At 43.7% G+C, this 25,011-nt stretch overlaps 1 protein-coding gene across 4 annotated transcripts in view; it reads right to left on the bottom strand.

The window, feature by feature from the left end:
• LOC109643284 (ephrin type-A receptor 7-like) overlaps positions 1-25,011 on the bottom strand; it is a 127,270-nt gene that overhangs the window by 54,274 nt on the left and 47,985 nt on the right. Inside the window, exon 4 of one of the 4 annotated variants that reach the window (XM_069516449.1) lies at positions 13,929-15,241. The exons of the other annotated variants lie outside the window; for them this stretch is intronic. Coding sequence (XP_069372550.1) covers positions 15,219-15,241 — 23 coding nt within the window. The 3' untranslated portion in view covers positions 13,929-15,218. Of the gene's footprint in view, positions 1-13,928; positions 15,242-25,011 lie in introns of those variants that run through there. 4 annotated transcript variants of the gene reach the window in all.

Below are 25,011 nucleotides of genomic sequence, written 5' to 3'. Positions count from 1 at the left end.
GTATTAATGTCAGCTGTGCTGCGTACAAGCTTTTCGCGCCGGAGACGTGTAATTCACAGCGACAAACACATACGAGCACAAAATCTTTTTTTTTTCAATGTAAACAGCAGCAGATTCATTGACTGGATTTCTCACCAGAGCGGTTACATCACAACACAGACACATGATGCTTTGCTGTTAATCATGTCTGCAGAATTAGATCTTTAAATAGAATTCAAAGCAGAGACAAATTACTCTTTATTGGCAAACTCTGCTGAAGTCGACTCTCTAATTGGGCCTCTTTGTTCAGTTGTATTATTTCTGACAATTTACACGTAATGAGAAACAACACTAAGAGACTGCAGCCACAGAAGCTCTGTGACGCTGGATGGTAATTAAGTGGTGCTTAGGCTAAATGCTAACATCAGCATACAGACATGCTGATGTACAGTTTGTATTTACATAAAGCCATGTGTAGGGCAAATTACATTTTTGACCTGATGATGATACCAGATGAAAAGCTGAGCGGATCAAGTGAATAATTAGAATTTATCCCTGTGCAATCCTGAATAATAGAAAATGGCACCAAGGGGGAAAACCCAGGGGATCTCATACACTGTCAGGATTCACCCTCTGAGAACCATGACCATCTCTGAGCATTTAGAGGATGCTGAATGTGTGCGCCAACGACACCATGGTTTAAAAAAAACAACCTAAAAAGGCCCTGTGATGCCACAGCTGGGTCATTTTTGATTTGATGGTGTGCGATTGCACTTCAACTTTACTGGTCTAATATTTATGTGCATGCACAGTCTGCACTCACACAATGATTTGGTTTGGTGCCATGTGTTTCTTGGGGAATTGGATGGTCGGTTTGGTTTGGGGTCCCCCACCACGTCCCCTGACACGGGGGTCACCAGATTCACACGGTTGCAGGAGTTAAGATGTTTCAGTCTATTTAAGCAAAGGAACGCCTTCATTTATGTGGGAATATGCACAGTGAAGCACGTGGTCTGAATCCATTTCGCCGTCCCCCCTGAAGTCCTGTGTGTTATCGTTGTGCGTTATGTAATCCCATGTTGAATGTGATATTAAAATAGTGCGACGTGTCTCATGTGGATTTGAATTCAAACCAAACAGATTCATTCCCTCTCGTGCATACACATGATGAGATCAGACACATGGACTGAGGGTGCATATGTGTATTTTATGAACACACACTGACTCACTGAGGATGACACTATAAGGAAAAACAACACACACACAGAAGTCAATCACTGCCTGTTGACAGAGATGACTTCTTCCTCGTCCTCTGTTCTCGCCGTCCCCACTAATACCCATGTCTCTCTCACGTTTACCTTTCTCCAATCTCATCTTCTCAAACAGCTCTTGACTGCTATCAGCTCCGCTCCATGGCAAACGCTGTTCAGCCCTCCTCCTCCTCCTCCTCCTCCCCCCATCATGTTTGCTCCCTGCTACCCTCCCTCCCTTTTTTTATCCATTATCCGCTGCCCCTTCTTTGGCTCCAGCTATCATTTTCACAGGATTTATCAGAGGCCGAGGAACAAAAGAGCAAAAGGGAACAATTTCAGGATATCATTCGCCGCCTCCTCTCTCTGTCTCATCTCACAGACGTGCACTGTCCATTTACGTGTCAGGTATTTAGCTGTTGCTCTCATCCTGACTGAGGCACAATGAGCTTACATATTATAGGGATGGAGCTTGAATGAAGCTTTTTTTAATTCCATTTTAAATCCGTCTGTGTGTGACAACTATTAGAGAAAGGAAAATATATTTATTTAAAATCTGATTTTGTGCCTCACTGCCTTTAGGCCAATTTATGATCAACGTCAGATGCGTCTACAGATCCAGAAGGATTCTGTCCTCGTTTGCTAATTTTGTCCCTGTTGTGCACATTTTCTCAGCATTAACAGTCATGGAAGAAACAAAGCAGCACCAAAGAAAATGGTTGGAGCAATGCAGCTAATGGTCCAAGAGACACACATTTATCGGAAACAGCAATGAAATCTTAAAAATGTTGCGTGCTCGTCGACAACGCTGCCTTTGCTTTAGCTTCGTTTTTAAGTGGTTCATTGTGACGACCTCCTCTTTCATTGCTGTTTTATCTTAAACTTGACTCTAGATAATTGTCCATCTAAAAGATGCATGGAAGCTTTGACAGTTACATAGTTTGAAATGCACACATCTATTTTCATAGGGTAAGTAAAGCCTTTACTATGACATCATCAGCTTTGGCCGAACCCCATAGACACCCACTGCTCTTCATAGCCGTAAAACTTTGTAGATAATCAAACCTCACCTTAATCATTAGACCCTGACGCTGCAGTTGCTGGGATCAGCAACCTTGTCCACTGGTCACAGTGCTGAAGTATGCAGTGTTTTTGTTTCCCGGTGCGCGTGATTGATGGCTTCCATTTACACCAACCACACAGCCATTTATTTATGTCCGAGCCGATCCTAGTAACACGGCACCTGCATGCAAGCATGTGTGCGTATGGAAAGAAAAAAAAAACAGCAGATACTGTCAGGACGAAGGAGGCCGCAAGCCACACAAAGGGTGGAGATGTCTCAGAATGCTAATGTGGACATGTAGGCAGAAAACAAGGTTCAGACTTAAAGTAGTACTGCTGTTTAAGAATCCCACATTATGCCGTAAAGTGGACGTACTGCAGACTCTCCTCTGGTTGACAATACAATACAACAAAATACCAACAAATAGGGAAAGAAAGAAAGACCGGAAATAAAAGTGGTGCAGATCAGTCAAGCCTTACAAGGTGGCCTGCAGGCACTGAGCCTTCTTGTCCCACTGATAGCCATCATCATCATCATCATCATCATCATCATCACCACCTTCACATCCAGATGGACAGTCCCACACACACACTTCTCAACATGCCTACCCGCTCTGCATGGAAACAGCTTGCAGCAAAGTACCGGTTCAGCTAATGTTAGTGTTGGGGAGTATGTGAGAATGTTAAGGGAGCGTCTCAGTCATTTACATTGAAACCATATCAGCCGCAAGTCAGCAAACATGTTTGCATGTGAACGTCAGATGATCCACGGCTGAGCGCTCACAAAACCAAATTCAATGGTCTGCTCTTTTTCAGTCATGCTATTGTGCTGCATGTGTGTTCGTGCATGTGTGTTCGTGTAGTGTGCACATCTTCCCTTGTCAGTACTTGTTGATTTGTAATTCCGTTGAAGGTCATAAGCACAGCAGCCTTTTAGACACTTATCTTTCCCTGTTTGCAAATGCATTATCTCATGTCATTCTTCACAACCTCCAATTTTGCACATACAAAAATACACCAGGCAAATATCCACACTGTGTCAGTACGCTATGTGACGAAAAATGTTACTGAGGAAATATTATCAACATTTGTGTTTTTGTGGGAGACTGTATAAAAAAAGTCAAAATTATCCTCAGACTGTTTGTAGGAGTTGGTTCAGTTCCCTTTGAGACACACGCCTAGATTTCCTAAAAATTTAATACAATATGCAACAGAAAGCTATAATCACATTCGCTGATGGAGGCATTAGGAGAGATATGGAGACAAGAGACTTTTTGTTTTCTTGCAGCCCCCTCATTTTTGTGAGTGTGTGTTGAATGTGGCCTGGTTATGGAAATTAACAAGTATAATCTTGAGCCTGCAGTCTGTTGCGACATGCCGATTTCATTAGACTCTTTTGAATCAGCTATTCAAATCTTGGATGCGACCTCGAATGAGTCTCGCCTGCTAATGACATACTGTACCATTTTCATCCGCTTCATCCGAATCAGTCCTTTTCATAAAGACTGTGACCCAGATTTAAACAAATCGGCCGTGGAAATTTCCCAAGAATGCAAACCGATGAGCACTGCTGCATATCTTTAAGTGCAGCAGAGGAGAGGAGAACTGTGGAGTTGTCGACGAGTGGAGGTGAAAGGTAATCAGACGGCCCCTCAACCCTGGAAGAAACACCTATTAAACTCACTTAAAGGGGACTAAGACAGGAAAAAGGTGCATTTGCCTATGAAGTGCAATTACGCAAATGAATTCCTATATAAGAGCTGTGTGCATCTTTTACAGCATATTAGTTGCTAATGTGTGTGAATGAGAGACATGCTTGTGCATACGTGCACACAGAGCGGCACCAGGATTAGGTGCATGATCTCGTTGTAAAATATAAATCTCTTGATAGCGGCACCGAGTGTGAACAACCATCCGATTCATTATAATGCCGTCTACACTAAAGGGCGCTAATGGGTTCAACCTTTGCAAAACTCCCACATTTGAGTGTCCAGGGGATCTATTGATAAATCAATGTCATATTGTTTTGCAGCTCATGCTATTTGCATTGTTTGAATGACTTTTACTCCATAAATGATGTTAATGAAACAGACACATTCTTTAAATAAGTAATTTCAGTACAACGCACCACAGACACAAACAGCTAGTCCCTTAAATTATCTTGTGTGAGGCTCACACAATACAGATAAAAGCTCACATGCTTCTGATGCTCATTTGACATTTGACCTGTGAGTCTGAGCCAAGGCCATGAGGTCAGATCTCAGTGACCGTATTATTCATCACATTTAAAAAATGGTAATGAATCATTCAAATCATCATAACAACTCATTGCAGCCTGACCTTGTTATTTTTTTTCCTGGAATAAAAGGTTTATTGTATAACTGCCCTTGCTATGGTATCCACATTTTGCAAGAAAATGTCTCACAGAGATGAATAATGTATGTCCTCCGCTTTTTATATATCAGTTAATCTGAAAGTCAAAAATAATACCAGGACTTTATGGCCAAGTATAAAGAGATGTTACACTTGAAGAACCCGCTGAAAACAGCCCCTGATAAGTGCTGTGCTTGGGTTTTACACGTCTTCGAAGGTAAAAACACGTTTCCACTGTTCAGCTGACCGTCTGAAGACAAACCGTGTCCCCGCTCATCGCTCATTCTCTGCGACATTTGAGATCCAGTGTCCCTGATCCAAAGTTATTACAAAGCTGAGCGGGTGCAGAGATGGATGGAGATAGTGGTGGGGGGTCACTTGGACCATACGGCTGATTAAGTGTTTTCACTGCTGAGTGAGAGTCACGGTCGGAGCACACGACAGTTAAAATGTTTTTGGAGAGTGTGTATACAGTGTGTGTGTGTGTGTCTGTGTGTGTGAGACCCCATGTGATGAGGAACAGTTGGTCTATCAAGGAGATGGATGAGATGGGCCCATCCCCCAGCCCCTCCCACCCCCCGCTGAGTTTAACGGCTGAGCTCAATGTCAGGGATCACAACATGCATATGGAAAACACACATCATACATGTGTTGCACTGAAAATGTCTTTTCTTTTTCTTTTTGCCAGAAAAATTGACCAAATTTTTCTCAAAGTAGAATCAATTTGAGTTCCCCCCCCCCCCCCCCCCATATTGCTTACTGCAAAAAAACCAGAGATCACTGCAGCAGTCAGTCAAAACGGCCTTCCTGCGACAGGCACAGCTCAGTAATTGCATCCCATAATAAAAAGTGAGGAGCAGAACGTGAAGATAAGAATTCAAATGAGCCTTTGATTATGCACCAGAGTCCCCGAGGGGGAAAAGCTGTTGATTTGGGAACAGTTGCAATGAAAACGCAATTTCAAAAATCTGAATTTTTACTTGAACCGGAAGTTTGAATGCAATTTTCATCAAAGATGTAATGAGGGATGAATTCCACTTTCTTTAACTCCCACAAACACACACGATGGTAAGAAAGCCAGCGCATAAACATGTATACTATAGAATATATATGTGTTTGGCACAAAGTTTTTCAAACAACGGAACTCAGCAAGAGGTCACAATGTCAAGGGCGAGCTGATGCACTGATTAATAAAATACACACTTTTTATCTAAACCCACACACCAACATGTATATACTAACACACACACACACACACACAGAGCGACAATTAAGGTAGTTTAGTCAACCTGCTGTTTGAATTAAAAATGAGGCCTTGCAACACAATCAGGGGCCGCAATTAAGCTGTGAAGGTAAAGCGGCCTTGACCTTGTTGTGTGATTAACGGACTCTTCTTTCATTAATCTCCACCACCCATCCCTTCTCAAGCCCCAATCCTCCCCCATACACTCCCCCCCACATTCACTCTGTGCCTCCAAACCCCTCCCCTTCTCTAAGCAGCCGTTTAATTAAGACATGCAAGACGGCGTCACGAGGAGCCAAGGGATGGAAGTCAAGCAATTAAGGGAAAGAAATAAGGGATAAAAGGGAGGGATGCAACGGAGAGAAATGGCGGAGGGACGACAGTATATGTAAAAAGGTAAAAACCTACTCTCAGTTTTGTGTTTGGCGTTAACATTAGTCTCTGTACCTTTTGACCAAATCCGTCACAGCAAGTTCAATTCCAAACCCTTCATCTATCTCCAAAGCTACAGAGGAGTCATCCAAAATATGCATCTATGAATGACAGGTTGTTGTCGCTGCGTAGAAGGATTTTCACTTCACTCGGAGTGCAATCTTCCTCCTGGCATGATGAAGCACGTGTGCGCACGAACACAAACATCTCAAAGGATATTCCGCCAAGGTCTTAGCCGGGAATTATGGTCCAGATGCTGCAGCATGTGGAGACAGACTGAATCAAACAGTGAGTCATCGAGTAAAGTGACTGAAAAAGCATAACGTCGCAGGTGTGCGTTTCTGCACGGATGTGTGTTCACTTCCTGCTTTTTGTGTCCGTCTGTTCACGTGTGTGTCCTCGTCGCCACGGGTCTCGGGCCGGCCAGAGCGCATCTGACACAACGAGGTATTTACAGAGCAAAAAAAAAGAGGTTCAAACCGAGCGGAGAGCGACTGAGCAGAATCACGCTGCACAAGCAGATGCGACAGACGTTCCGAGACACACTTCACCGTGCTGTTTACTGCCTCACTTAGTGCTGTCAACAACCATTGCCTAATACAGGCGGTGAGCTGTGGTGAGTGTCAGCTTGAAACAGGCAAACAGGTGGCTGGAGACTCACTGAACAGTCAGACTGTACTTAAAATAGTACGTGGAGACTAAAAAGGGAAGAAGAGAGGCTCTACAGTTTGGACACATTTAGATAGAAGCCATCAGTGCACTGGGAACATTGTGCATCAAAGGTTTTCCCTCTTTGTTGCTCCATGAAAGTTTATACATGTAGATAATTCTTCATCATCACACTTTAAAGCCGAACCAACGCAGACGTCACATCACAATCACATTCTTCATGCTGATTCTGTCGCATACGAAACCAAAGTTCAGTGTGCCCTGGATCCTAATTAAGGCCAATTAAGGAATTTTGAACTTCAAGCGTGATTTTTATTCGTCTTATCTTCCTTCATATAGGTCACATGGAATTTCAGTTACATAGATTTGTGTGGGTGCGGGTAGAGCGGTCGTCCTACAACCAGGAGGTCGGCAGCTCAATCCCAGTCTCCCCCATCTGAATGCCGAAGTGTCCTCGGGGCAAGATGCTGAAAAAAATAACTTCCCATAGATGCACTGTATAAATGTGTGTGTGAATTGTAAAACTACTGTAAATAATCTATATACTATATACTGTTACTATAAATACAGACCAGTCACCATCATTGTGCCAGTACATGTACTTTGGGAAGATCCATAATTAACGATTGTAGTAAAAGTCATGCACATAAAGCACGATGGAAAACCTTCATCCTGAAATTCATATGCTTTGATTGTGCTTCATTAACCACGAGTCAAACATCAACTGTTGGTGAATCAGACTCGTCGGGCAGCCTGCTGACAAACCCGTCGCTCTGAGGCACCGAAGGCAGCGGCTGACGTTAAGATCTACTGACCACGCAGCCACAGTGCTTGTCATAATTGGGGCATAACAAGCAGACATTCACACCGCAGTGTCTATCTGCACCAGTAACAATCAAACACGGACACAACGGGCGGCCGAGTTAAACGGACCTGCTTCACACTCACTCCTGCTGCACGTCAACTCTGCTGCTGTGACTGCTTAGCTGGTGAAGATGCCTCCATTACATTTTATTATATTTAAATGCCGTCGGCGTTGTTTGGCCCATTCTGACAACGAGCGGGACGGCGTTGTAAATCCAATTTGATGTATTTAGCTTCAGACTTGAAAAGATTCTGATGCAGTGGCTGAAAAAGTGCAAATTCTTCTCCGACAGATTTGTTACTGGCACTGTGAGGGAGGAGGGAGGGGGGAGGAGGGAGGAGGGTGAAATTACCAAGCAACAGCCTCACGCTGCAACTGAAGCCAAAACCGCACAACGCAAATCTTTACTTTATTAAATCTTATTAAAATATCTCTCCGTCCTCATTCTACAGGTAAGACCAACTCCAGAGCTGCAGGATCCAGATCTGACACAACAAAGTATATTATTGTTTTTAATTAGCCTATTATCTATCATCAGCAGCTTTATCATCGTCATTACAACTCCTATTATACAGCTATCATTAAAAACATAACTACATCCATTAGTATCAGTAGTAGTATTATTTTCATTATAACCACCAGTCTGACAAGAGCTTAACATGAGGGTTACACAACTGTTCCTCGTCTCCTCTAATCTATTCCTATATAAGATTATGCAGGCACTATCATTTCTTATGTTTTCAATGATATTGATGGGGACGACTCCAACTCCAAGTCACTAAAATAACTTTCCTTCATAGTTTAAACTGGGTCAAGTTCACAGAAGAGCAGATTGGCTGTTCGAACCCCTTGAACTTGACGTACTGGAGACCGGAGTCATATTCTACCCAACAGATTGAAATCGCCGTTTGGGACAACTGAGGCTTTGGAGCCAGAGAAAATATTTAGAAATTTAAAAAATCTTGCAGAGACTTACAAGCTTATTTACGAAAAACAAGTGTTTAAAACTCTTCCTTTTTGCAAAACAAGGATAGAGTCTTCCACACACGGATGAAGATGATCAGGGTCACTGAGGGAGAAGGCGAGACAAACCAGCAGCATTATTTAGCTGGTGCGTGGGAGTGTTGTGTGTGCGAGGGTATCGATTTGTCCTCCCCCTAAAGCTCTCTAGCACCATCTCTCCCTTTGCATTTGTTTCGCTCTCTCTTCCCTCCCTCAATCTCTGCCTTCCTGTTGGCTGACACCCTCCTCACTTCTCTATCGCTGGGAGGCGAGCCGAGGTAGAGTGTGGGTGTCTTTGTGTGTGAGAGAGTGAGCAGTGAGGTTCAATATAAACCTCTCCGTCTGTATTTTTAACTAAGTTGCACTGTGGGGAGCACCGCTGTAAGAAAAGGCTTCAGTGATTACCGTACAGTTCAAGTACTTCTTCTCCATACGAGTAAAACTTTATGCAGTATTGATCCAACACTGTGCTTCCTGATGATTTCCTCCGTGATGTTCTCTGCTCAATACAAAAGAAATGGATCTGTCTACAGTGTGGTTGGAATGGTGCGACTAAATGAATTGGTTCAACTACTCAAGAATTCTGCCAGGAAAACATTTTGGACAGTTCTTTAAAAGTGTAGTATTGTTTTGTTTCCTAGAAAGACAATAGAATTGTGAAACCAACTATCAACTATCGCCAATTGTTGCGTTGAGGTAAGAACCAACAGTTTGTTGTGATTAAGTTGCTGCTGATTTCTTTCTTTTTAAAGAATAAGACTAGAAATAATAAGTATAATTATTACTGCCAACAAATCCAAAGAAGAAAGTGTCCACCGCTCAATACTTTCCTGATTATACCTCACCTGCCTGTGACCTTGAGTCCACTGGTTCCTATGAAAGACCTGAATCATGAGTCAAGAATATAAACTTGACTGATTCATTTCCCCTTTTGGAGTTTAAGACTATTAATCTGTGGATGAAAACAAAAGAGGTACAAAAGTTTTCTACAGCGCCCACGTTCACTGAAATGAAGGAACATGTAGACAGAACAAAAAATACTCAGGTCAGTTTATTATTTTTTAAACGAACCAATGGAAAAAGGGAAAATACAAAATCTGTAAATTCAAATTGAACCACAATGTTGACAATGAATCACAAGTTTGAATGCAGAGGTGCAGCACATCTACCTTTTTTATATACTACCAATAAAACCTCAGTGTTTCATGTTCTGACTCAGTCCTTTTAAAAACTTCTCCTGTCTGACTACGAGGACTCAACAAATATATATATAGATGTTCATATATAGAGTCGTTAAGTGTGGGCTGTTCAGCGTTTGTATGTGTCGATGATCTCGTGTCGGTTCCCAGCCTGTAGCAGACAGGCACAAACATTTCTCTCACAGCAATTACCCACAAAAATCATCTTTAGCCTGAACTCCAGCTTCTGCTTTGTGTTCCGAGCATCGCCTCGCTTCTTTGAACAAACGTCTGAAGGCAGAAAAACACATCCTTACAGTCCCGGTTATGCAAAGTGGAGGCCTCTGCGTTGAATCATCTCAGTGAGCAGCTCTGTGACTTCACCGCGTTGGCTTGACAAAATCTCTACAGGCTCTCCATTCCCTCGCTCCACCTCCGTCACTCACACACTTCCCCTCTCTCTCTCCACCTCCTCTTCCTTCACACATGCGGGGTCCTGCTCCCTGCTCGCCTCTGTGCAATGTCCTTGTTGCACTCCTGCCTCTGGCACATCAGCCAGTTGTCCGAGCACACAGGGTCAACTCAGGGACACGGCAGCTCCAGCTTATGCAGAGGCTGCAGACACTCAGAGCAGAGTGGTGGAAGAGGGACAGGGCTTTTTTTTTTTTTTTTGCTTTTAGCACAGAAGGGCTTATTTTTCTCTTTTTAATTTGCATTAACGTGCAGGAGTTCGTGCACGGCCTCAACAGTTTGTCAGATTGCATCGATTGAAAAGGAAAAACGAACAAAAGATGAGTGCAAGGGAGCGAGGGAGAGAGAAAGATCTGTTTGAAATTACTCGAATGAGGTCAAGAAGGAGGAAGAGAGACAGTGAGTGAGAGTGATTTTATTGGAAGAGATGAAACTATGATTAATTTCCGGTGGGGCTGGTTGGGCAGTTGGAGCAGTTTTCGGGGGATGTTTGCCAAAACACCTTTCGATTTGGATCCGAGCCGCTCCTCCTCTCGCTCGCTGTTGAGCGACATCGCTCCCCTCGCTGACCTCCTCCACCCACTCTCCTCCACCCATCCATCTTGCTCTTTCACCTCACCCCCCATCACCTCTGCTCATCCATCTCCCCTCCCATCCCGACGTACTTTCTCCGGCTCGCTCACTGTCTTTCCTCCCACCACTCTCTCCATTAATACCTTTCACTATCTCCACGCCCCGAGGAAAGAACATGGAGTGAGTGGGATCACTCCGACTCTGAGGAGCGGCCGCGATCCAAGTCGAAAATGAAAATGCGCGCACACACACACACATGTCAGGACCTAACACATACACATACATGCAATCATCCAAGACCCCAGAAGCAGAAACACCCACCACCATTCCCGTCTACTACTTAATAATCTACTGGTTTTCTTCAAATATGCTTCCAGTTTCCTTTTCGGCACCTTGTTGAGAATTCACGGTTTGTTTAATGAAATTTCCCCCTCGCTTCCTCGCAGCGTGTCCGTTCAGTGTAGATGAAATAAGTATGCACGACACGGTTATGTGTAAAAAATAAAAAATAAAAAATAAAAGACGCAAATACTTTGATTAAATTTCAGGGGAAGTTCTCGGTTTTATGCATGTTGCAGAACAATAATGATCACTGTTGTATCTTTGGGGATTTTAGGCAATGTGCAGCGAGCAGTTGCCATGGTAATGAGGGAATCAGTTGCAGCGTTATGGCGGAAACTGTGATCAAATGTTAAGCACAAGATCCAGGCTGCACGAGAGAACATTAAGAGCCCTACAAACCTGTAAAGAGCCCAGAGGTGCATTTACCTTAACCATGAGCGATCTGTGAGTAATGTCACTGGACGTTAGCCCTTTGAACCGTCGGCTCTTTTATTTGGTTTCTGCTTCCATATTTTACAGGCTTATGGCAGAATCACTGCACATATCGGCCACATGGACGATTTTAAAGACTACTCAAACAATTTGTAGATTTGTGAACCTACATTTTGTGGATTTCGTTTGCCTTGAAGTCAAAAACGTTATGAGACACAGCGAATATCAAAATATGTATGTATAAAACAGTGTGTTTTGGTTTTAAATATATAATTTAGAGACATAGTCACGTTGACAGACAAAGTCCCTTGTTTAAATATATATATATTTGTTAGCGTAAAACAAAATGATAATTTTAATGTATTTTGACTTATGTATTTTGAATAAGCGCCATTTTTTCCTCACCTTCCACCACCTGCTCCCGATTTATAGAAATAAAACAAGTGTCTGGTTTTTCTTTAACGACTCAACACTTCTGCCTGTATGACTTTATAACATTTAAGTTGGATAATTATGAGTAAATATCAGTTTAGATTTGAGAATAAAAGTTAAGTGGCTCAGTTTAGTTTGTATTGGAACAAAATGTACCAGAACCATTTAGGAACAAACTGTCTGGCACCTCAAGGACACGCTGTCATATACAATATCCAGCACGTCAGCCCACACAATAATCCAGAGCGCTGGATACAACAGACAGACTGGAGGCTGCATGTTGTAAACTCAAAATGTGCTGAGGAAGACAGATGCACTGAGAGTTTGAAGCGACACGAGCAAAACGCGAGCAACAAGAAGTGTCGTCCGTCTGGAGCCGACACGTCTGTTGAGTTCAGCCACATGTGGAAATGAGGTGGTGGCCAGAACGAGGAGCGTAAATAGAGAAGATGTAGAGGTTCGCCCAGGGACAGACATGTGAGGATACATTATACGAGTCTCTCTGGAAAGTTTTATTGTTGAGCTCGCAGGGTTTGTGACATTGTAATGTTCCTTTTCTCTCTCTGTCACTCTTTATCTTTTCACTCTTCATTTACCTCCTACGAGCACAATGCCAACTTTCATATGACGCTCTAGTTTCTTCCCTGCCATGTGTATGATAGCAGTTTTGTCACAAAGCGACACACACACACACAGACCGCAGAGTGCTTGATGCAGTATTCAGGGCGGTTGTAGGCACATGGATTTTTTTATTTTTTGGACGCATTCCTGCTGGAAGTCAGAGGACAGAGTGAACCCTTACACAACAGTGTGAAAGCAGACAGACAGAAATGTGCGGTCGCCCGAGGGAAAGTTGAGGAGACGCTAACTGACAGAAAACACACAAACTCAACGTCTCTCTCCTCATCTTCCTTCCTTACTCCTTAACCTTTTCATGTAGTCCAATATAACGTTAAATGAAGAGGTGAATGATGAAGTCACATGTTTTTGGCGTTTGGCTCTGACTTCTAACATCTCAGCTCTAATTAATTAATTAACACACGAGCATTCAGCAACTTGCTATTTAAGGTTTTCTGCTGCTTACACACACGTGAATTGTATCTGTGACAATTATTACAAAACAAAAAGTAAAACCAAAGCTCTGTGAGTTAAAGAACTGGTTGTAAGTTCCTCGTGAGTTTTTTTTTTTTTTTTTAGATCTTAGTCATTTTCTGATAAACTGATTAGAGAGTGAAAGAAAAGAGAGATAACAAACAAAGGGACTGGAGTGTTAATGTAATTAATCACTGTCAGTTAAACCTGTTTATTTTTTTAATTGTTATCACCTCTTCCAGGTAGTTTGTGTTCTCAGCACAAAACAGTGGGGATCTGTTTCTTCACCATTGCGAGAATATTTTTCAAAATCGTCGGTCATTTCCTCGGGAATAATTCATTGATATTGATGCGGAAAAATCAGCCACATTTAGGGAACTGACATCCATGAATGTGTGTAATTTGGTGCAGCTTGATTGAATTTAAGGCGACTGTTGGGCCTTGACGGAGCTACGTGCTCGACTGTGTGCCATTCTATTTGTATAAAACAATATCCACAATGATTGACTGTGGTTCAAAACAAGGGTTTGTACAGTTTTGTGTGTTTTCAGTGAAGACTTGGTTGGATTCCCAGATTTCTTTCAAACCTTGGACTGGGCCTCAAATGATGAATGACATACATTCGTAAAAAACAGATTGTAATTGAGTTTATTTTGGCTTTAATAAGTGAAATAACAAGTCAAGTTAGCAGCCAATAAGGGAACCAACCCAGCATCATATGATCCTTCCAACAGTAGCTCGAACACTGATCTTCTTAGGATTCAGAAATTCTATTAGCATTTAGTTAAACGAAACAAAATCCATACTGCTGAGCCGATGTTTTTTACTGTTTAATATTTAAATGGATACCTGTCAATCACCACTAAAGACTGAAGTGGGTGTTTATTTTAACATTTGGAAATCAGCACAGCACCTAAAAATATATTTAAGATTCAAGTTTTTAAGTATGATGTGGTTTTCCTCCTTGACCTCAGATGGAAGAGAACAGAAAAAATAAACTTTAGATAACTACACACACACACACACACACACAGTCTTATGTCATCCCGACTCATCCAGACACATGTTCTGACAGTACCAGCTGGGCAGGTTACACAATATGACGGGTTATTAGAGAGGAAGTGACACAAGCAAGACAGGAAACAGCGCCACTCAAAGTAAAACACACACACACACGCGCACACCGACACACACACACACACACACACACACACACACTTTCAGACATTGCTGTGCTATAGCTGCACTAAACACTATCTGTATATCAACAGTGGCTCAAAGGATAATAATGTGGATCATTTGCATCGGTTGACAAATAGAAATGTATCTTGTTACTCGCTGCTCTCTGGAGCATTTTAGCATCCAGCAGCTGATTGATTTGGTTTTCCTGCCAGTAACTAATGTTTTGCTTCACTTCTTGAGGCCTCATTAGCATTTCCAGGCAGAGCGGTCTTCAGCAAAAGAAAAACACTGATACAGGAAAGTGTATTTCCTTCGGGAGGTGGTGGAGTCCAGAGCGAGAGGGGAACGTGATCATCAGGCAAAAAGCATGTTTCCAAATGGTGACTTCATTTCTCAATGACAGTCAATCTTTTACGGGTTTTTTTTTGAAAAATGTACAACTTACAGCAGATTAACACCTGCATCATTCTTATTGTCAGAAGCAAGTCGACACCTTCATCTTCATCCTCTTCATGTGCATGCAGGAGGGCCAGCCCCTCACCTGGTCAGAGGGAAACCCGGGATCGAAGTCTGGTCTTCAGGTCTGGACCACGGGCCCGGGAGGTAAAGTCACTGCCTCGTTTTAAAGCCGCTCTGAGCAGCTACAGGCAGCCGAGCGGAGGGACTGTAAAGTGTGAGTGACACAGGTGAAACGCTTCCCTCCAGCTTCAGGATATTATATCACAGTCGTGCTCGTAAATGAAGCCGACAACAAACAAAAACAATTGGCACGAGCTGCGTCTCTCGCTGAAAGTTACGGCAAATTACTTCAGGCAACACGGCTGATGTCGGCTGATTACAGGCGCCACATTCTGATTATGAACCGACTCCTCAAAAACTCCCACAGATTAGACTGCAAACCATAAGAATGCACATAATCATCCTTTAATACATGATTAAGCCGCTTTTAACAGCTTTTAATATTCTTTGTCGAGGTCTCATTGTTCTTTTATTGGCTAAATAAATTCCACAACTGCTGCTGTTATGTAATGAGTTGTTAACCAGAGTTGCTAATTTAATTTAATTTTATTATATTAGCTTTGCCGGGCCTGTGCAGTTATGCTACTCTGTGTACCAAAGCACTTCTTCCTGCTTGGCTGGTTTGCATTTGGGCATGTGTTCCAGTGTGTGCAACCCACTGTGTCTATGAAGAGGCCTCATTAGTATTTCCTCAAGACGCTTGTTGTGATACTATGATATCTACCACTGAGAGCTCGTGTAATTGGACCAGAATGAGATCTGATGACTCAAAATGAGCCCCGCACTCCCGTTACGGAGACAAATGGCCGAAAGGCCTGCGAGGTAGCATTCAGACAGAGCGGAGGAATGTCTCCGTGTGACGGGACACGACGAGCAGAGGAGCTTTCTCTGAATTCATCTGCTGACACACACCTGTGCCTTCTGAATAATCGGAACACAAGGACATGCACAAAACAACATTACGCAAATCTATGAGTGCATGTACAACCTCAGAAACATTCACAATGGGGAAAAAACAGGAAATGCACATTATCATATTCACACACACAACATCTCTTCTCTTAAACATGAACACATGCACTGAGACAAAAGACCAGAACACACAGAGAGATAACACCCGCTGGTCAATAAATGACAAAAGCCATTCATTCCTCCATCCATCCTTCCTTTTATTCATGCTCTTCTCTCGCTGAGTGAGAGACAGACAGTCAGACCATGCCAATTAGATTGATCCTGGAACGACGGGGTAAACAAAGGTTGCCAAGACAACAGTTGGCAGGGGATTCAACGACCAAAAAAAAAAGACTAAAGGTATGAGGCCCTTCTGTGGCACACACACACACACACACACACACACACACACACACACACACACACACACACACACACACAAACAGAAGAGCCTGGAGATATGAACTGACGTAAGGAGACATAAAGAGTGTGATGCATCTGTGTTTGCATCTTCACACACACGATTTTTTTAATGCTACAAACAGGCGAACCCTCCGCAGCGTGGTAACACCTCCACAATGTGTGTCTAGTGTCTGTCCACCCATTAGCAGAGTATGCACACAAACACACACACACACATGTTCAGAGGCAGAATAAGACATGTCAATAGTCATTGTGGAGCATTCACACCTAATTGTGTTTGATCACAGGTCGCTGCAAATCAATAACAACAGACATCAGCCACATGTGTCTCGACACACAAAGAAGAAAGCAGGAATGCAAACACACACACTCTTCACACTTTGCTTTATCTTTACACACAGATAAATAGATTAATTAATCAGCAAAGCATAACATGTCAATAATTATCTATTTAACACAAACATCTTCATATCACATTTATCTAATGACTGAGTCCAGCAGCAGGTGGCTCCGGCTCAATCACGACAGTTTCAGGAAGAAAACTGCCACCAGTACCACAGGCCGAGCGACGAGCCCGAGTGATGTACAACAGAGAAGAATAATCAAATGCTTAGTGGGAAATGTTTGACTGATTATGGCTTCAGAAAATAAATCAACTATCAAAGCTGATGATTATTTTTCTGTCGATCGTTTTGCTCTTTGTGGAAACAGCGTTTAAAGTCCAAAACGTACAAGTTGCTTTAATATATAATAAACTACTAATACAGAAACTATGCCATGAAAGTGGAACTAAATTAGAGGATGTAATGTTAATGAACCCTCTGGTCAGATAAGTGCTTTACAGACTTTATGAATGTATGTGCATGTGTAAGTGCACAACATTCATCTCATTCAGCGAGTGCAGTGCGGAGTAAGCGAGCCGCCCCGCTGACACATCTGTCTGCGAGACTTACTCACACTTTGAGAGCAAGGAATGTTGATTCCTGTCCTCAACCTCCCCCTGTCACACATCCTCCGAGTACGCACGCACACGCCGAGTCTAGACTGAACTGTGCAGATGCAGCGCTCGGCACACAGCGCGCGTATGAAACAAGCAATCATGTTTAAGTGTGTCAAGGCATGCTGACATGGCGTGAGACCGACTGTCAGTTAGCACCCAGCAGCAGGGTCGGACAAGGAGAGAGGGGGGGAACGCGTGGGAATGGAAGGAGGCAAAATGAGAGAAAGTGAGAGTAAAGGAATAAGTATGCTTCATGAATAATTCAATCTAGGCCATAGCCCCGGAGACATTGACTTTTACACACTCGCACACAAACACACACACACACATTCTGGGCAGGTCACTTGTAATGGAGGGATTACTGTGCTCTCGTGACAAGTCAGGTCTGATCCAAAGAAAGCGCCCAGGGCAGAGCAGAGGAGACAAACTGAGGGAGAGGAAGGTGAAAGAAAGGAGGGAAACCCTGACGAGGAGGACGTGTGGGTTGGCAGCAGTGGGCGTTACGTCTCTCATCATCATCATCTCCATCCATCCTTTGCTTTTTTCTCTCCCCCTTTTCATCCCTTTCCTCAGTCTGAGGTTGTTGATTCACAGCTTCCCTGCCCTCTAAACTGCTCTCTGATGTCTAGTGGTTTTCTTTTTAACATCTGAAAGGAAGATGAGGAGGAGGAGAGAATGTGCGATAGTTTTTGATGGCGTGCAACAGGCTTGTGTGTGAGCTCGCGGTTGCTACTTGCAAGGCATCATGTAAGACGCTGGACATCAGTCAGCGGCGATGAGAGTCGTGTTATCCATCACTAAGCAGCAGTAAATCTGGGGTTGTGGTGACACAAAAGGCTGAAAAGCGAAATAAGAAACCTTTCATCTTGTTTTGTTTCAGACGACAGCGAGCGACCCCGGCTCGATTAGACGCTCTCAGATCTGCTCGGACAAGTTTCATAGTCTGACAGCTACTTAAAAGTCAGATGAGACCCCCAAAGCATCATTCATCCCCTGTTCTCAATTCTGCTTCATCCACATGGACACTCTTTCATTTGCCCCCCGCCCCCCAGTTTCCTCATAAGAAATCAACAATAAAGGGTTCACTTCAAGTGCAGCCTGTGAACAAACAGGTGGATACATGTCGGATAAAGAAAGAGGGACAATGAGCGCTGCGCGGGTTTTGGACAGGGAGCAGCTGGGAGCTCGTCTTAGAACCTTCAGTTCTAACTGGCAGCTCGAGTGGGAGGATGCTGGGAGGACAACTTACAAACATGCAAAGAATCAATACGTCTGTCGATACTCCCCTGAAACCCAAAGTAGATGGAAGTGGATTAAATCTTACACATAAAAATGTTCATTTAGCATGTGACCGACCCGACCTCTGAGGTCAGGTGCAAACAGAGATGGAATTTCCCTTCAGGAATCAATAAAGCATCACATTATGATTATTATTGACGACCTGTGCCGCAGCTTTTACGGCCAAATCTTGCGTGGACAGCCGAACAAACAAGCGTTTAGACGAAGCAAACCATCAACATGTTGCTTTAGCAATTTCCAATATTCTGAAATGTCCTTCAGCAGGATTTTATAACCTGGCTGCAGGGATTTGCTCCAAATGAGCCACGAAAGCATTAGTGAGGCCGACCCACACTCGGTAATAGGGGTCGAATGAGGCTGAGATCACGGCTTTGTTCAGGTCACCAAATTCTTCCCCACCAAAGTCATGAAAATAATGATTTTCTTATGATAATGGATCTCACTATGGGCAAGTGGCTCCGCCCTAAACTGTGGAAGCTCAAATATGTGACCTCTGTTGAACAGCGGCCTCTTCAATGACAGGTTATAAATACAGGACGGCACATCAGACGTGTGTTCATCTGTTCTTCTTTTACTTTTGTGAAAAAGGGAATTGCTTATATAGGACAGGCTTAAACATGTAGTGTGAAAGTAGCACAAGGTTAAAGTCATTAATTTAGAGAACTGACATTAGTCAACATGTGCTGCTGGTCACACCAGAACAAATGTTGCTGCAGCAGCAAAATGCCCGAGTCTATTAAGTGCATGTTTTATTATTCATAAATACAAAACTTTTAATTTGTTAAGATTCTGTTCGTGCGGAGTCTGATTTACATGGTATCCCAAAAATTAAAAGCTTCTCTAGACTAATATAAACAACAGCGTGTGGGAAGATGAAGATGGAGCCTGAAGGAGGATAGAGTCAGTAAAACTTTAAAAATCATCACAGTGAAATTGCTTTGTTACAACTGCACCGTTAGAAAAAAGTAAATAAGTAAAAACTGGAATATATGGTAGTAGAGATAAATGCACAATTAGAGAATTGAAAAATGAACAAATAGAAACTGGGGAGAGTCTTGTTGAGTTGAAGACCCTGGAGTTCATAGATTCTGAGAGTAACAGAGCGATGACGTAACAGCAGAGGCTTAACTGAAGAGTGGATGTAAACAACAACCAAGATGCTGTGTAAGACCTCCCTGGATGTGTGGTACGGATGCAGCCCTGCGGCTAACGGTTCGACGTCTGGTTCTTTATTGAAACAAAAAGAGAAGCTGATGGCTGAGGAGAGAGGGACGCAGCCAATAACAACAATGACAGAGGAATCAGGAGATGACAATGCGGGCACGAAGGAGACAGATGGATGAAGAAAGAGAGACAAAGACGAGATGATGAAGTGAGAACAAGAGAGGAGGACAGAGAAATCCATACAGGAAGAGAGAGAGATGACTGTGTCCTTGACCAGTGCCACTGTTATCTTCACGCTTTATCAGTGCTGTGCTGCAGAGAGACAGACAGACAGACAGACAGACAGACAGAGGCCATACGACGTGGCTGACATCCCAGGGACATTTAGCATGGTCTATAAACCCTGCACTCACACGCAGCCAGCCCGTTCATGTACGGAGACACTGCTAATGGCGTCACCACCATTACGACAGCTCGATGCAATCGTTCCTCTGCTAATGGTAAAAATGCGCGGCCAGTCATGGGTGTGAAATAAATCAAAGAAGATGGCATTTCTTTTGTTGTCTCCTAGTTAAGAAATGGAAGCTCGGAGGGTGAAATAATGATAATACTCCTGCTTTAATCAATTGAGAGGAGATCAGCCAGACTTACAGGCACAGAACGGGGGGGCCTGCGGCCAAAACTCCAGCCCGGTGATAAGCTTTGATGCTCGTTTCATTCCACAAATTGAGCGGAATAGGAATTCCGGTGCTACCACTGTCAAACAAAAAGAAAATCCTGCTTATTCTCGCCCGCAGATTGCTCCCTGAAGGAGGAGCTAATGATGCTGTTTTTCTTTTTTACCCGGGAAGATTTCTCTGATGCCGAGGTGAAGGGATTGTGACAGCGCTCGGCTCTGAGGAGACTTCTGCTCAGATAAAGACGGCATGACGACGCGGTGAATGCACAATGACTGGCATGGGACTACATGCGGAAAATACGGAGATGTGCGTCTTGTACGGACGAGTGTTTGTGAATAGTTGGATAATTGGAATATCCAGGCTTTATGTGTGAGGGGGGGGGGTGAATCCCTGTGCGTGCGTGCATGCTAATCTGTAGCGTGTGGAGCATATACGCCACATGCCACTTATGCGTGTGTAAGGTCTGTATTTTGCGTGTGGAACATGACTGTTGTGTGTACGTTCAGTTTTACCCTCAGGGTAGTTTTTATGGTATATAGGAGGAGATCTAGGAAGACATTATGTTGGCATGTGTGTAGCGTGTGTGCGTGTCCACTGGGGACTCCGATCTTTAGGGCTGCCAGGGCTTTCTCCTTTTGTCTTCTTCTGCAATTCCCCATTTCCCTTTTCTGCTTCTGTTAGCCTACAGCAATACACACACACACACACACATACACTGATATACACACACACATACCCAATCAGCATCCTAATTCCTATGCAATAAATCTACATAAGCTCACACACAAACACCGAGCAATGAATTAAATATGGCATCCACTCTGGTGGGGGCAAAGGGTAAAGGGTGGAATGAATTAATGATGTCCAAAGTCCTGAGAGATTAAATCGGAACGAGAGTGAAAGATGAAGAGACAAAGAAATGCGAAGATAGAGAAGGTGACGGAAGAATGGAAGAGTCCGTTATCGTTATGTTTCCTCAATTACCTCCGATGATATTTAACACTGATTGTAGCCGAGTGTCCAACGATCTGCATCTCACACTCAGTTGTTGCTTTATTGATGCAAAGTTCCTCTAATTAAAGGCCAGACTTGGCACTTTAATGCAGTTTCTATTATTTTATTGAAAATTGGATGTGCTGGAGCTCAGAGGCTGATGAACTGTTTAACTGTTCAAATACGTTCTGGCCTCGAGTGCCAGCGAAGGAAACATCTAGAGGGAGAAAAGGTGACGATGGAGCTCTCCTAGAGCAGGAGAGAGGGGAGGCAGAGATTATGTTGGGAGGAGCAGAGAGGAGTGAAGTGTGAAGTAATGAGGCCACAATGAGGGCTGCAGCTGTGTCGTGTCCAGCAGGACACACACACACACACATACATACAGAGACACACACAGACACACACAGTGAAGCCAGCCAGCCGTAGGGGACTGCAGAATGACAAATGACAAAGTGACAAAATGTGTCTTTGGGGAGCAGGGCAGCAGGAATCGAGAGTTCTGCAGGGTTAGAAGAAAACAAATCCCACAACACAGACACACACACACACACACACACTTGACCGAGTGTATCAAGACACAGAGAGAGTGATGTAAAGGCTTCGACTGGTCACTCATAAGCAGTTTCCAGACATGACCTGCGGGTAAAGTCCGGAGAATTGGGTCCGTTCCTTTCACACATGCACAACAGAGCGGCAGGTTTTATGCACAGACGTGTTCACAACAGCAACTAATCCTCCGCATCATTCAGGCGCGAGGTGGAGCAGCCGGGTCCAGCAGACAGGCAGTGACGTATTAACTCCGCTGCAAAGATCATGTGATTTACCTGGAACCGTATCTGGACCCTGGTGCTGTGAATGTTTGTATTTCCAGGAGAAAAGTTTCTACAGTCGAAACATGTTGTGTGTTTGCATTTCAGGGCGACGCCCCTGATCGGGAGGTGAGAGCACGTCAACCCACTGTGCTCTCTCCTCCATTGATTTGCTCCTTTTCCTCCTTCTCTCACTTTGTTTGTTTTGCCTTGTTCGTCTTACCAAGGGTGTTTCTAAGGCATCCTCTGGGTCAAAGGCACACATGAGTGGAAGAGGGGAAAGAGAGGGAGAGAGAGAGAGAGTAAGAGTGAGAGAGGGTGTGTGATATAAAAAGAGATGGAGGGATAGAAAGAGAGAGATAAAGAGGGGAAGACGAGATGGGCGATAAGAGGTTTGCAACCAGGGGTTATTGCCTTTTTCACACTGTGTATTGACTCATGCAATCAGGGGGTGGGCTTTTCTGGGCTGCAGACCCATCAAATACACACACTGACACACACACACACTGACACACACACGCACACTTGTCTTTCCTAACTTTTGTGGTTGCATGTTTGTTGAGGAACTGATCAAAAAGAAATAAAGTCGTACAGAGCGCACAGACACAGCAGCATCCTTTGCCCCTGTGTTAATTGGCATCTTCCTCCTGTGAGTCGCAGGCAGGGCCTCGGACAAATACACACGGAAGAACACACACCGCAGCTGAAGGACACGGGGGCACGGCAGCGAAGGGGGAAGCGGGTGAAAACAAGACAAGGAGAATACAGAGAGGGAACGAAGCGTAATCCCCCCATGTGGAGTTTAATGGTTTGGCCCAGCGGTCGAGGATGCCGGCGGGAGGTCTGACAATGGATCGATCCAATCCCTCAAACAGGGGTGGAAAACTTTTTGTCTTTGGGAAAGAACGGCTGAAGGGTGAAGGAGGGGGGCGGAGACGGAGAGAGAAAGTTGGGGCAGGGGTGAGCGAGCAAGCGAGTGAAAGTATAGAGAGAGAAAGTTGAGGAGACTCAGGGGATGAAGAGTTAGTTTGGTAGAAGAATTATCTCTGTGATGCTGTTTGACCATGCAGAATGCCTGGGCCAAGCAGAGCGGAGAACATGCTGAGTGTGTCACACACGGTGCCAGTCAAAATTTAATTAGAGCTGCAGAACACATGCATGCGGCAAACACCCTCCTGATAACTGACGGAACAAGAAAGAAACTGGAACAATTTGCAAAAGATCTTTTCTTTTAGCCACCAGTTGTACTCTGACGATAGAACCTGACTGATTTATCACTTTTATAATGTTTATGAATGTGTGCTGGTGTAAAAACATATATTTTACATAATAAATGCATTTATTTAAACTACATTTATTTCCTCGTATTCGACCTGAGAGTAGTTTGTTTGTCTGTTCAAAGTTTTCAGCAAATATCTGAATAAAGTCGTTACTGAAATAATATTTTCAGTTTAAAAGATGGAGGCAAAACCCACAGATCTCTTTCTGTGCAAACATGTATCTGCATATATGTATAATAATGAATAAATGGGTTTATTCCACAGGTACAGTCTTTAGTGAAAAATGAACGTGGCTCCATGAAGCTCATTGCTGTGCAGGGAACTTATCCTGTACTTGCGTACATGTGAGGGATTGTTTGAGGACTTGAATTATCTGTGAACTTAACCTTTAAATTGTGCTTTTTATTTGAGTGCAAGGATCCAAGAGTTATTCCTCTTTAAAGATTTGTCACCCACAATGCTTCAGTGCGGTCCTTCGGGTTAATGGAGATGCCGACCTCACCGAAACAAATGACAAGACACAAAAAAACATCACCGCAAACGCACAACTAATGTCTCATTCCCGTGGCTTTTCTCGACCCCCGCGATCGTCCATTTGCAGCCCTTTGCCTTTATGTTCGCAGCCTTTTCAAAGATGGATATCATTTTCCTGCGTCCTATCCATCTCCCATCAGTCACTTTTACCACCACTCCTTCATCCCTCCATCCCATCCCTCCCCCCCCTCGGTGTAAATCACATCTGTGGGCAGAGCAGTGCAGAGAAATCCCTTCTTTCTGAGGGAGGAGATTAGGATTGAGCACAGACAACTGGATTTAAATAAAGATCACCTTCCCTACAGGGCTCATCCCTAAACTGGGAGCAGGGACGGACTTACTGAAGACGTGTGTGTGTGTGTGTGTGTATGTGTGTGTGTGTGTGTGTGTGTGTGTGTGCGTGTATAGCAGACATATAAGAAAAATGAAGGGAGGATGATGTAGAATATAAAATTGCCTGCATGTGTACATACGTGTGTTCCCATGTGTGCATGCGTGTGTGTGTCATGGTGATAACTGCATTATAAAAGCAATCTGCATGGTGCATCTCAATTTTTTTTTTTAAGCTGACGGAGTTCAGAGGACAATCATACGCGCACACACACACACACCTGCCTGATATCATGCAAATACCGACACCTGAAGGTCAGCGGCGGCGCTCTCCTGCTGCACTGAGATGCATTCTGGGAGAGGGCAGAGAAAATTTACCATTTGTTCCCGAGGCGGGTCTTATCGGAGGCGTCACACGGCGCGCACTCCCTCGTTCCAGTCACCGTATATTT

Source organism: Paralichthys olivaceus, chromosome 20 (genome assembly GCF_024713975.1).
Source record: "Paralichthys olivaceus isolate ysfri-2021 chromosome 20, ASM2471397v2, whole genome shotgun sequence".
In the NCBI taxonomy this organism is placed as follows: Eukaryota; Metazoa; Chordata; class Actinopteri; order Pleuronectiformes; family Paralichthyidae; genus Paralichthys; species Paralichthys olivaceus.
Note: the sequence above shows the minus strand (reverse complement) of the source record. Positions and strands in the feature narration are given on the sequence as shown.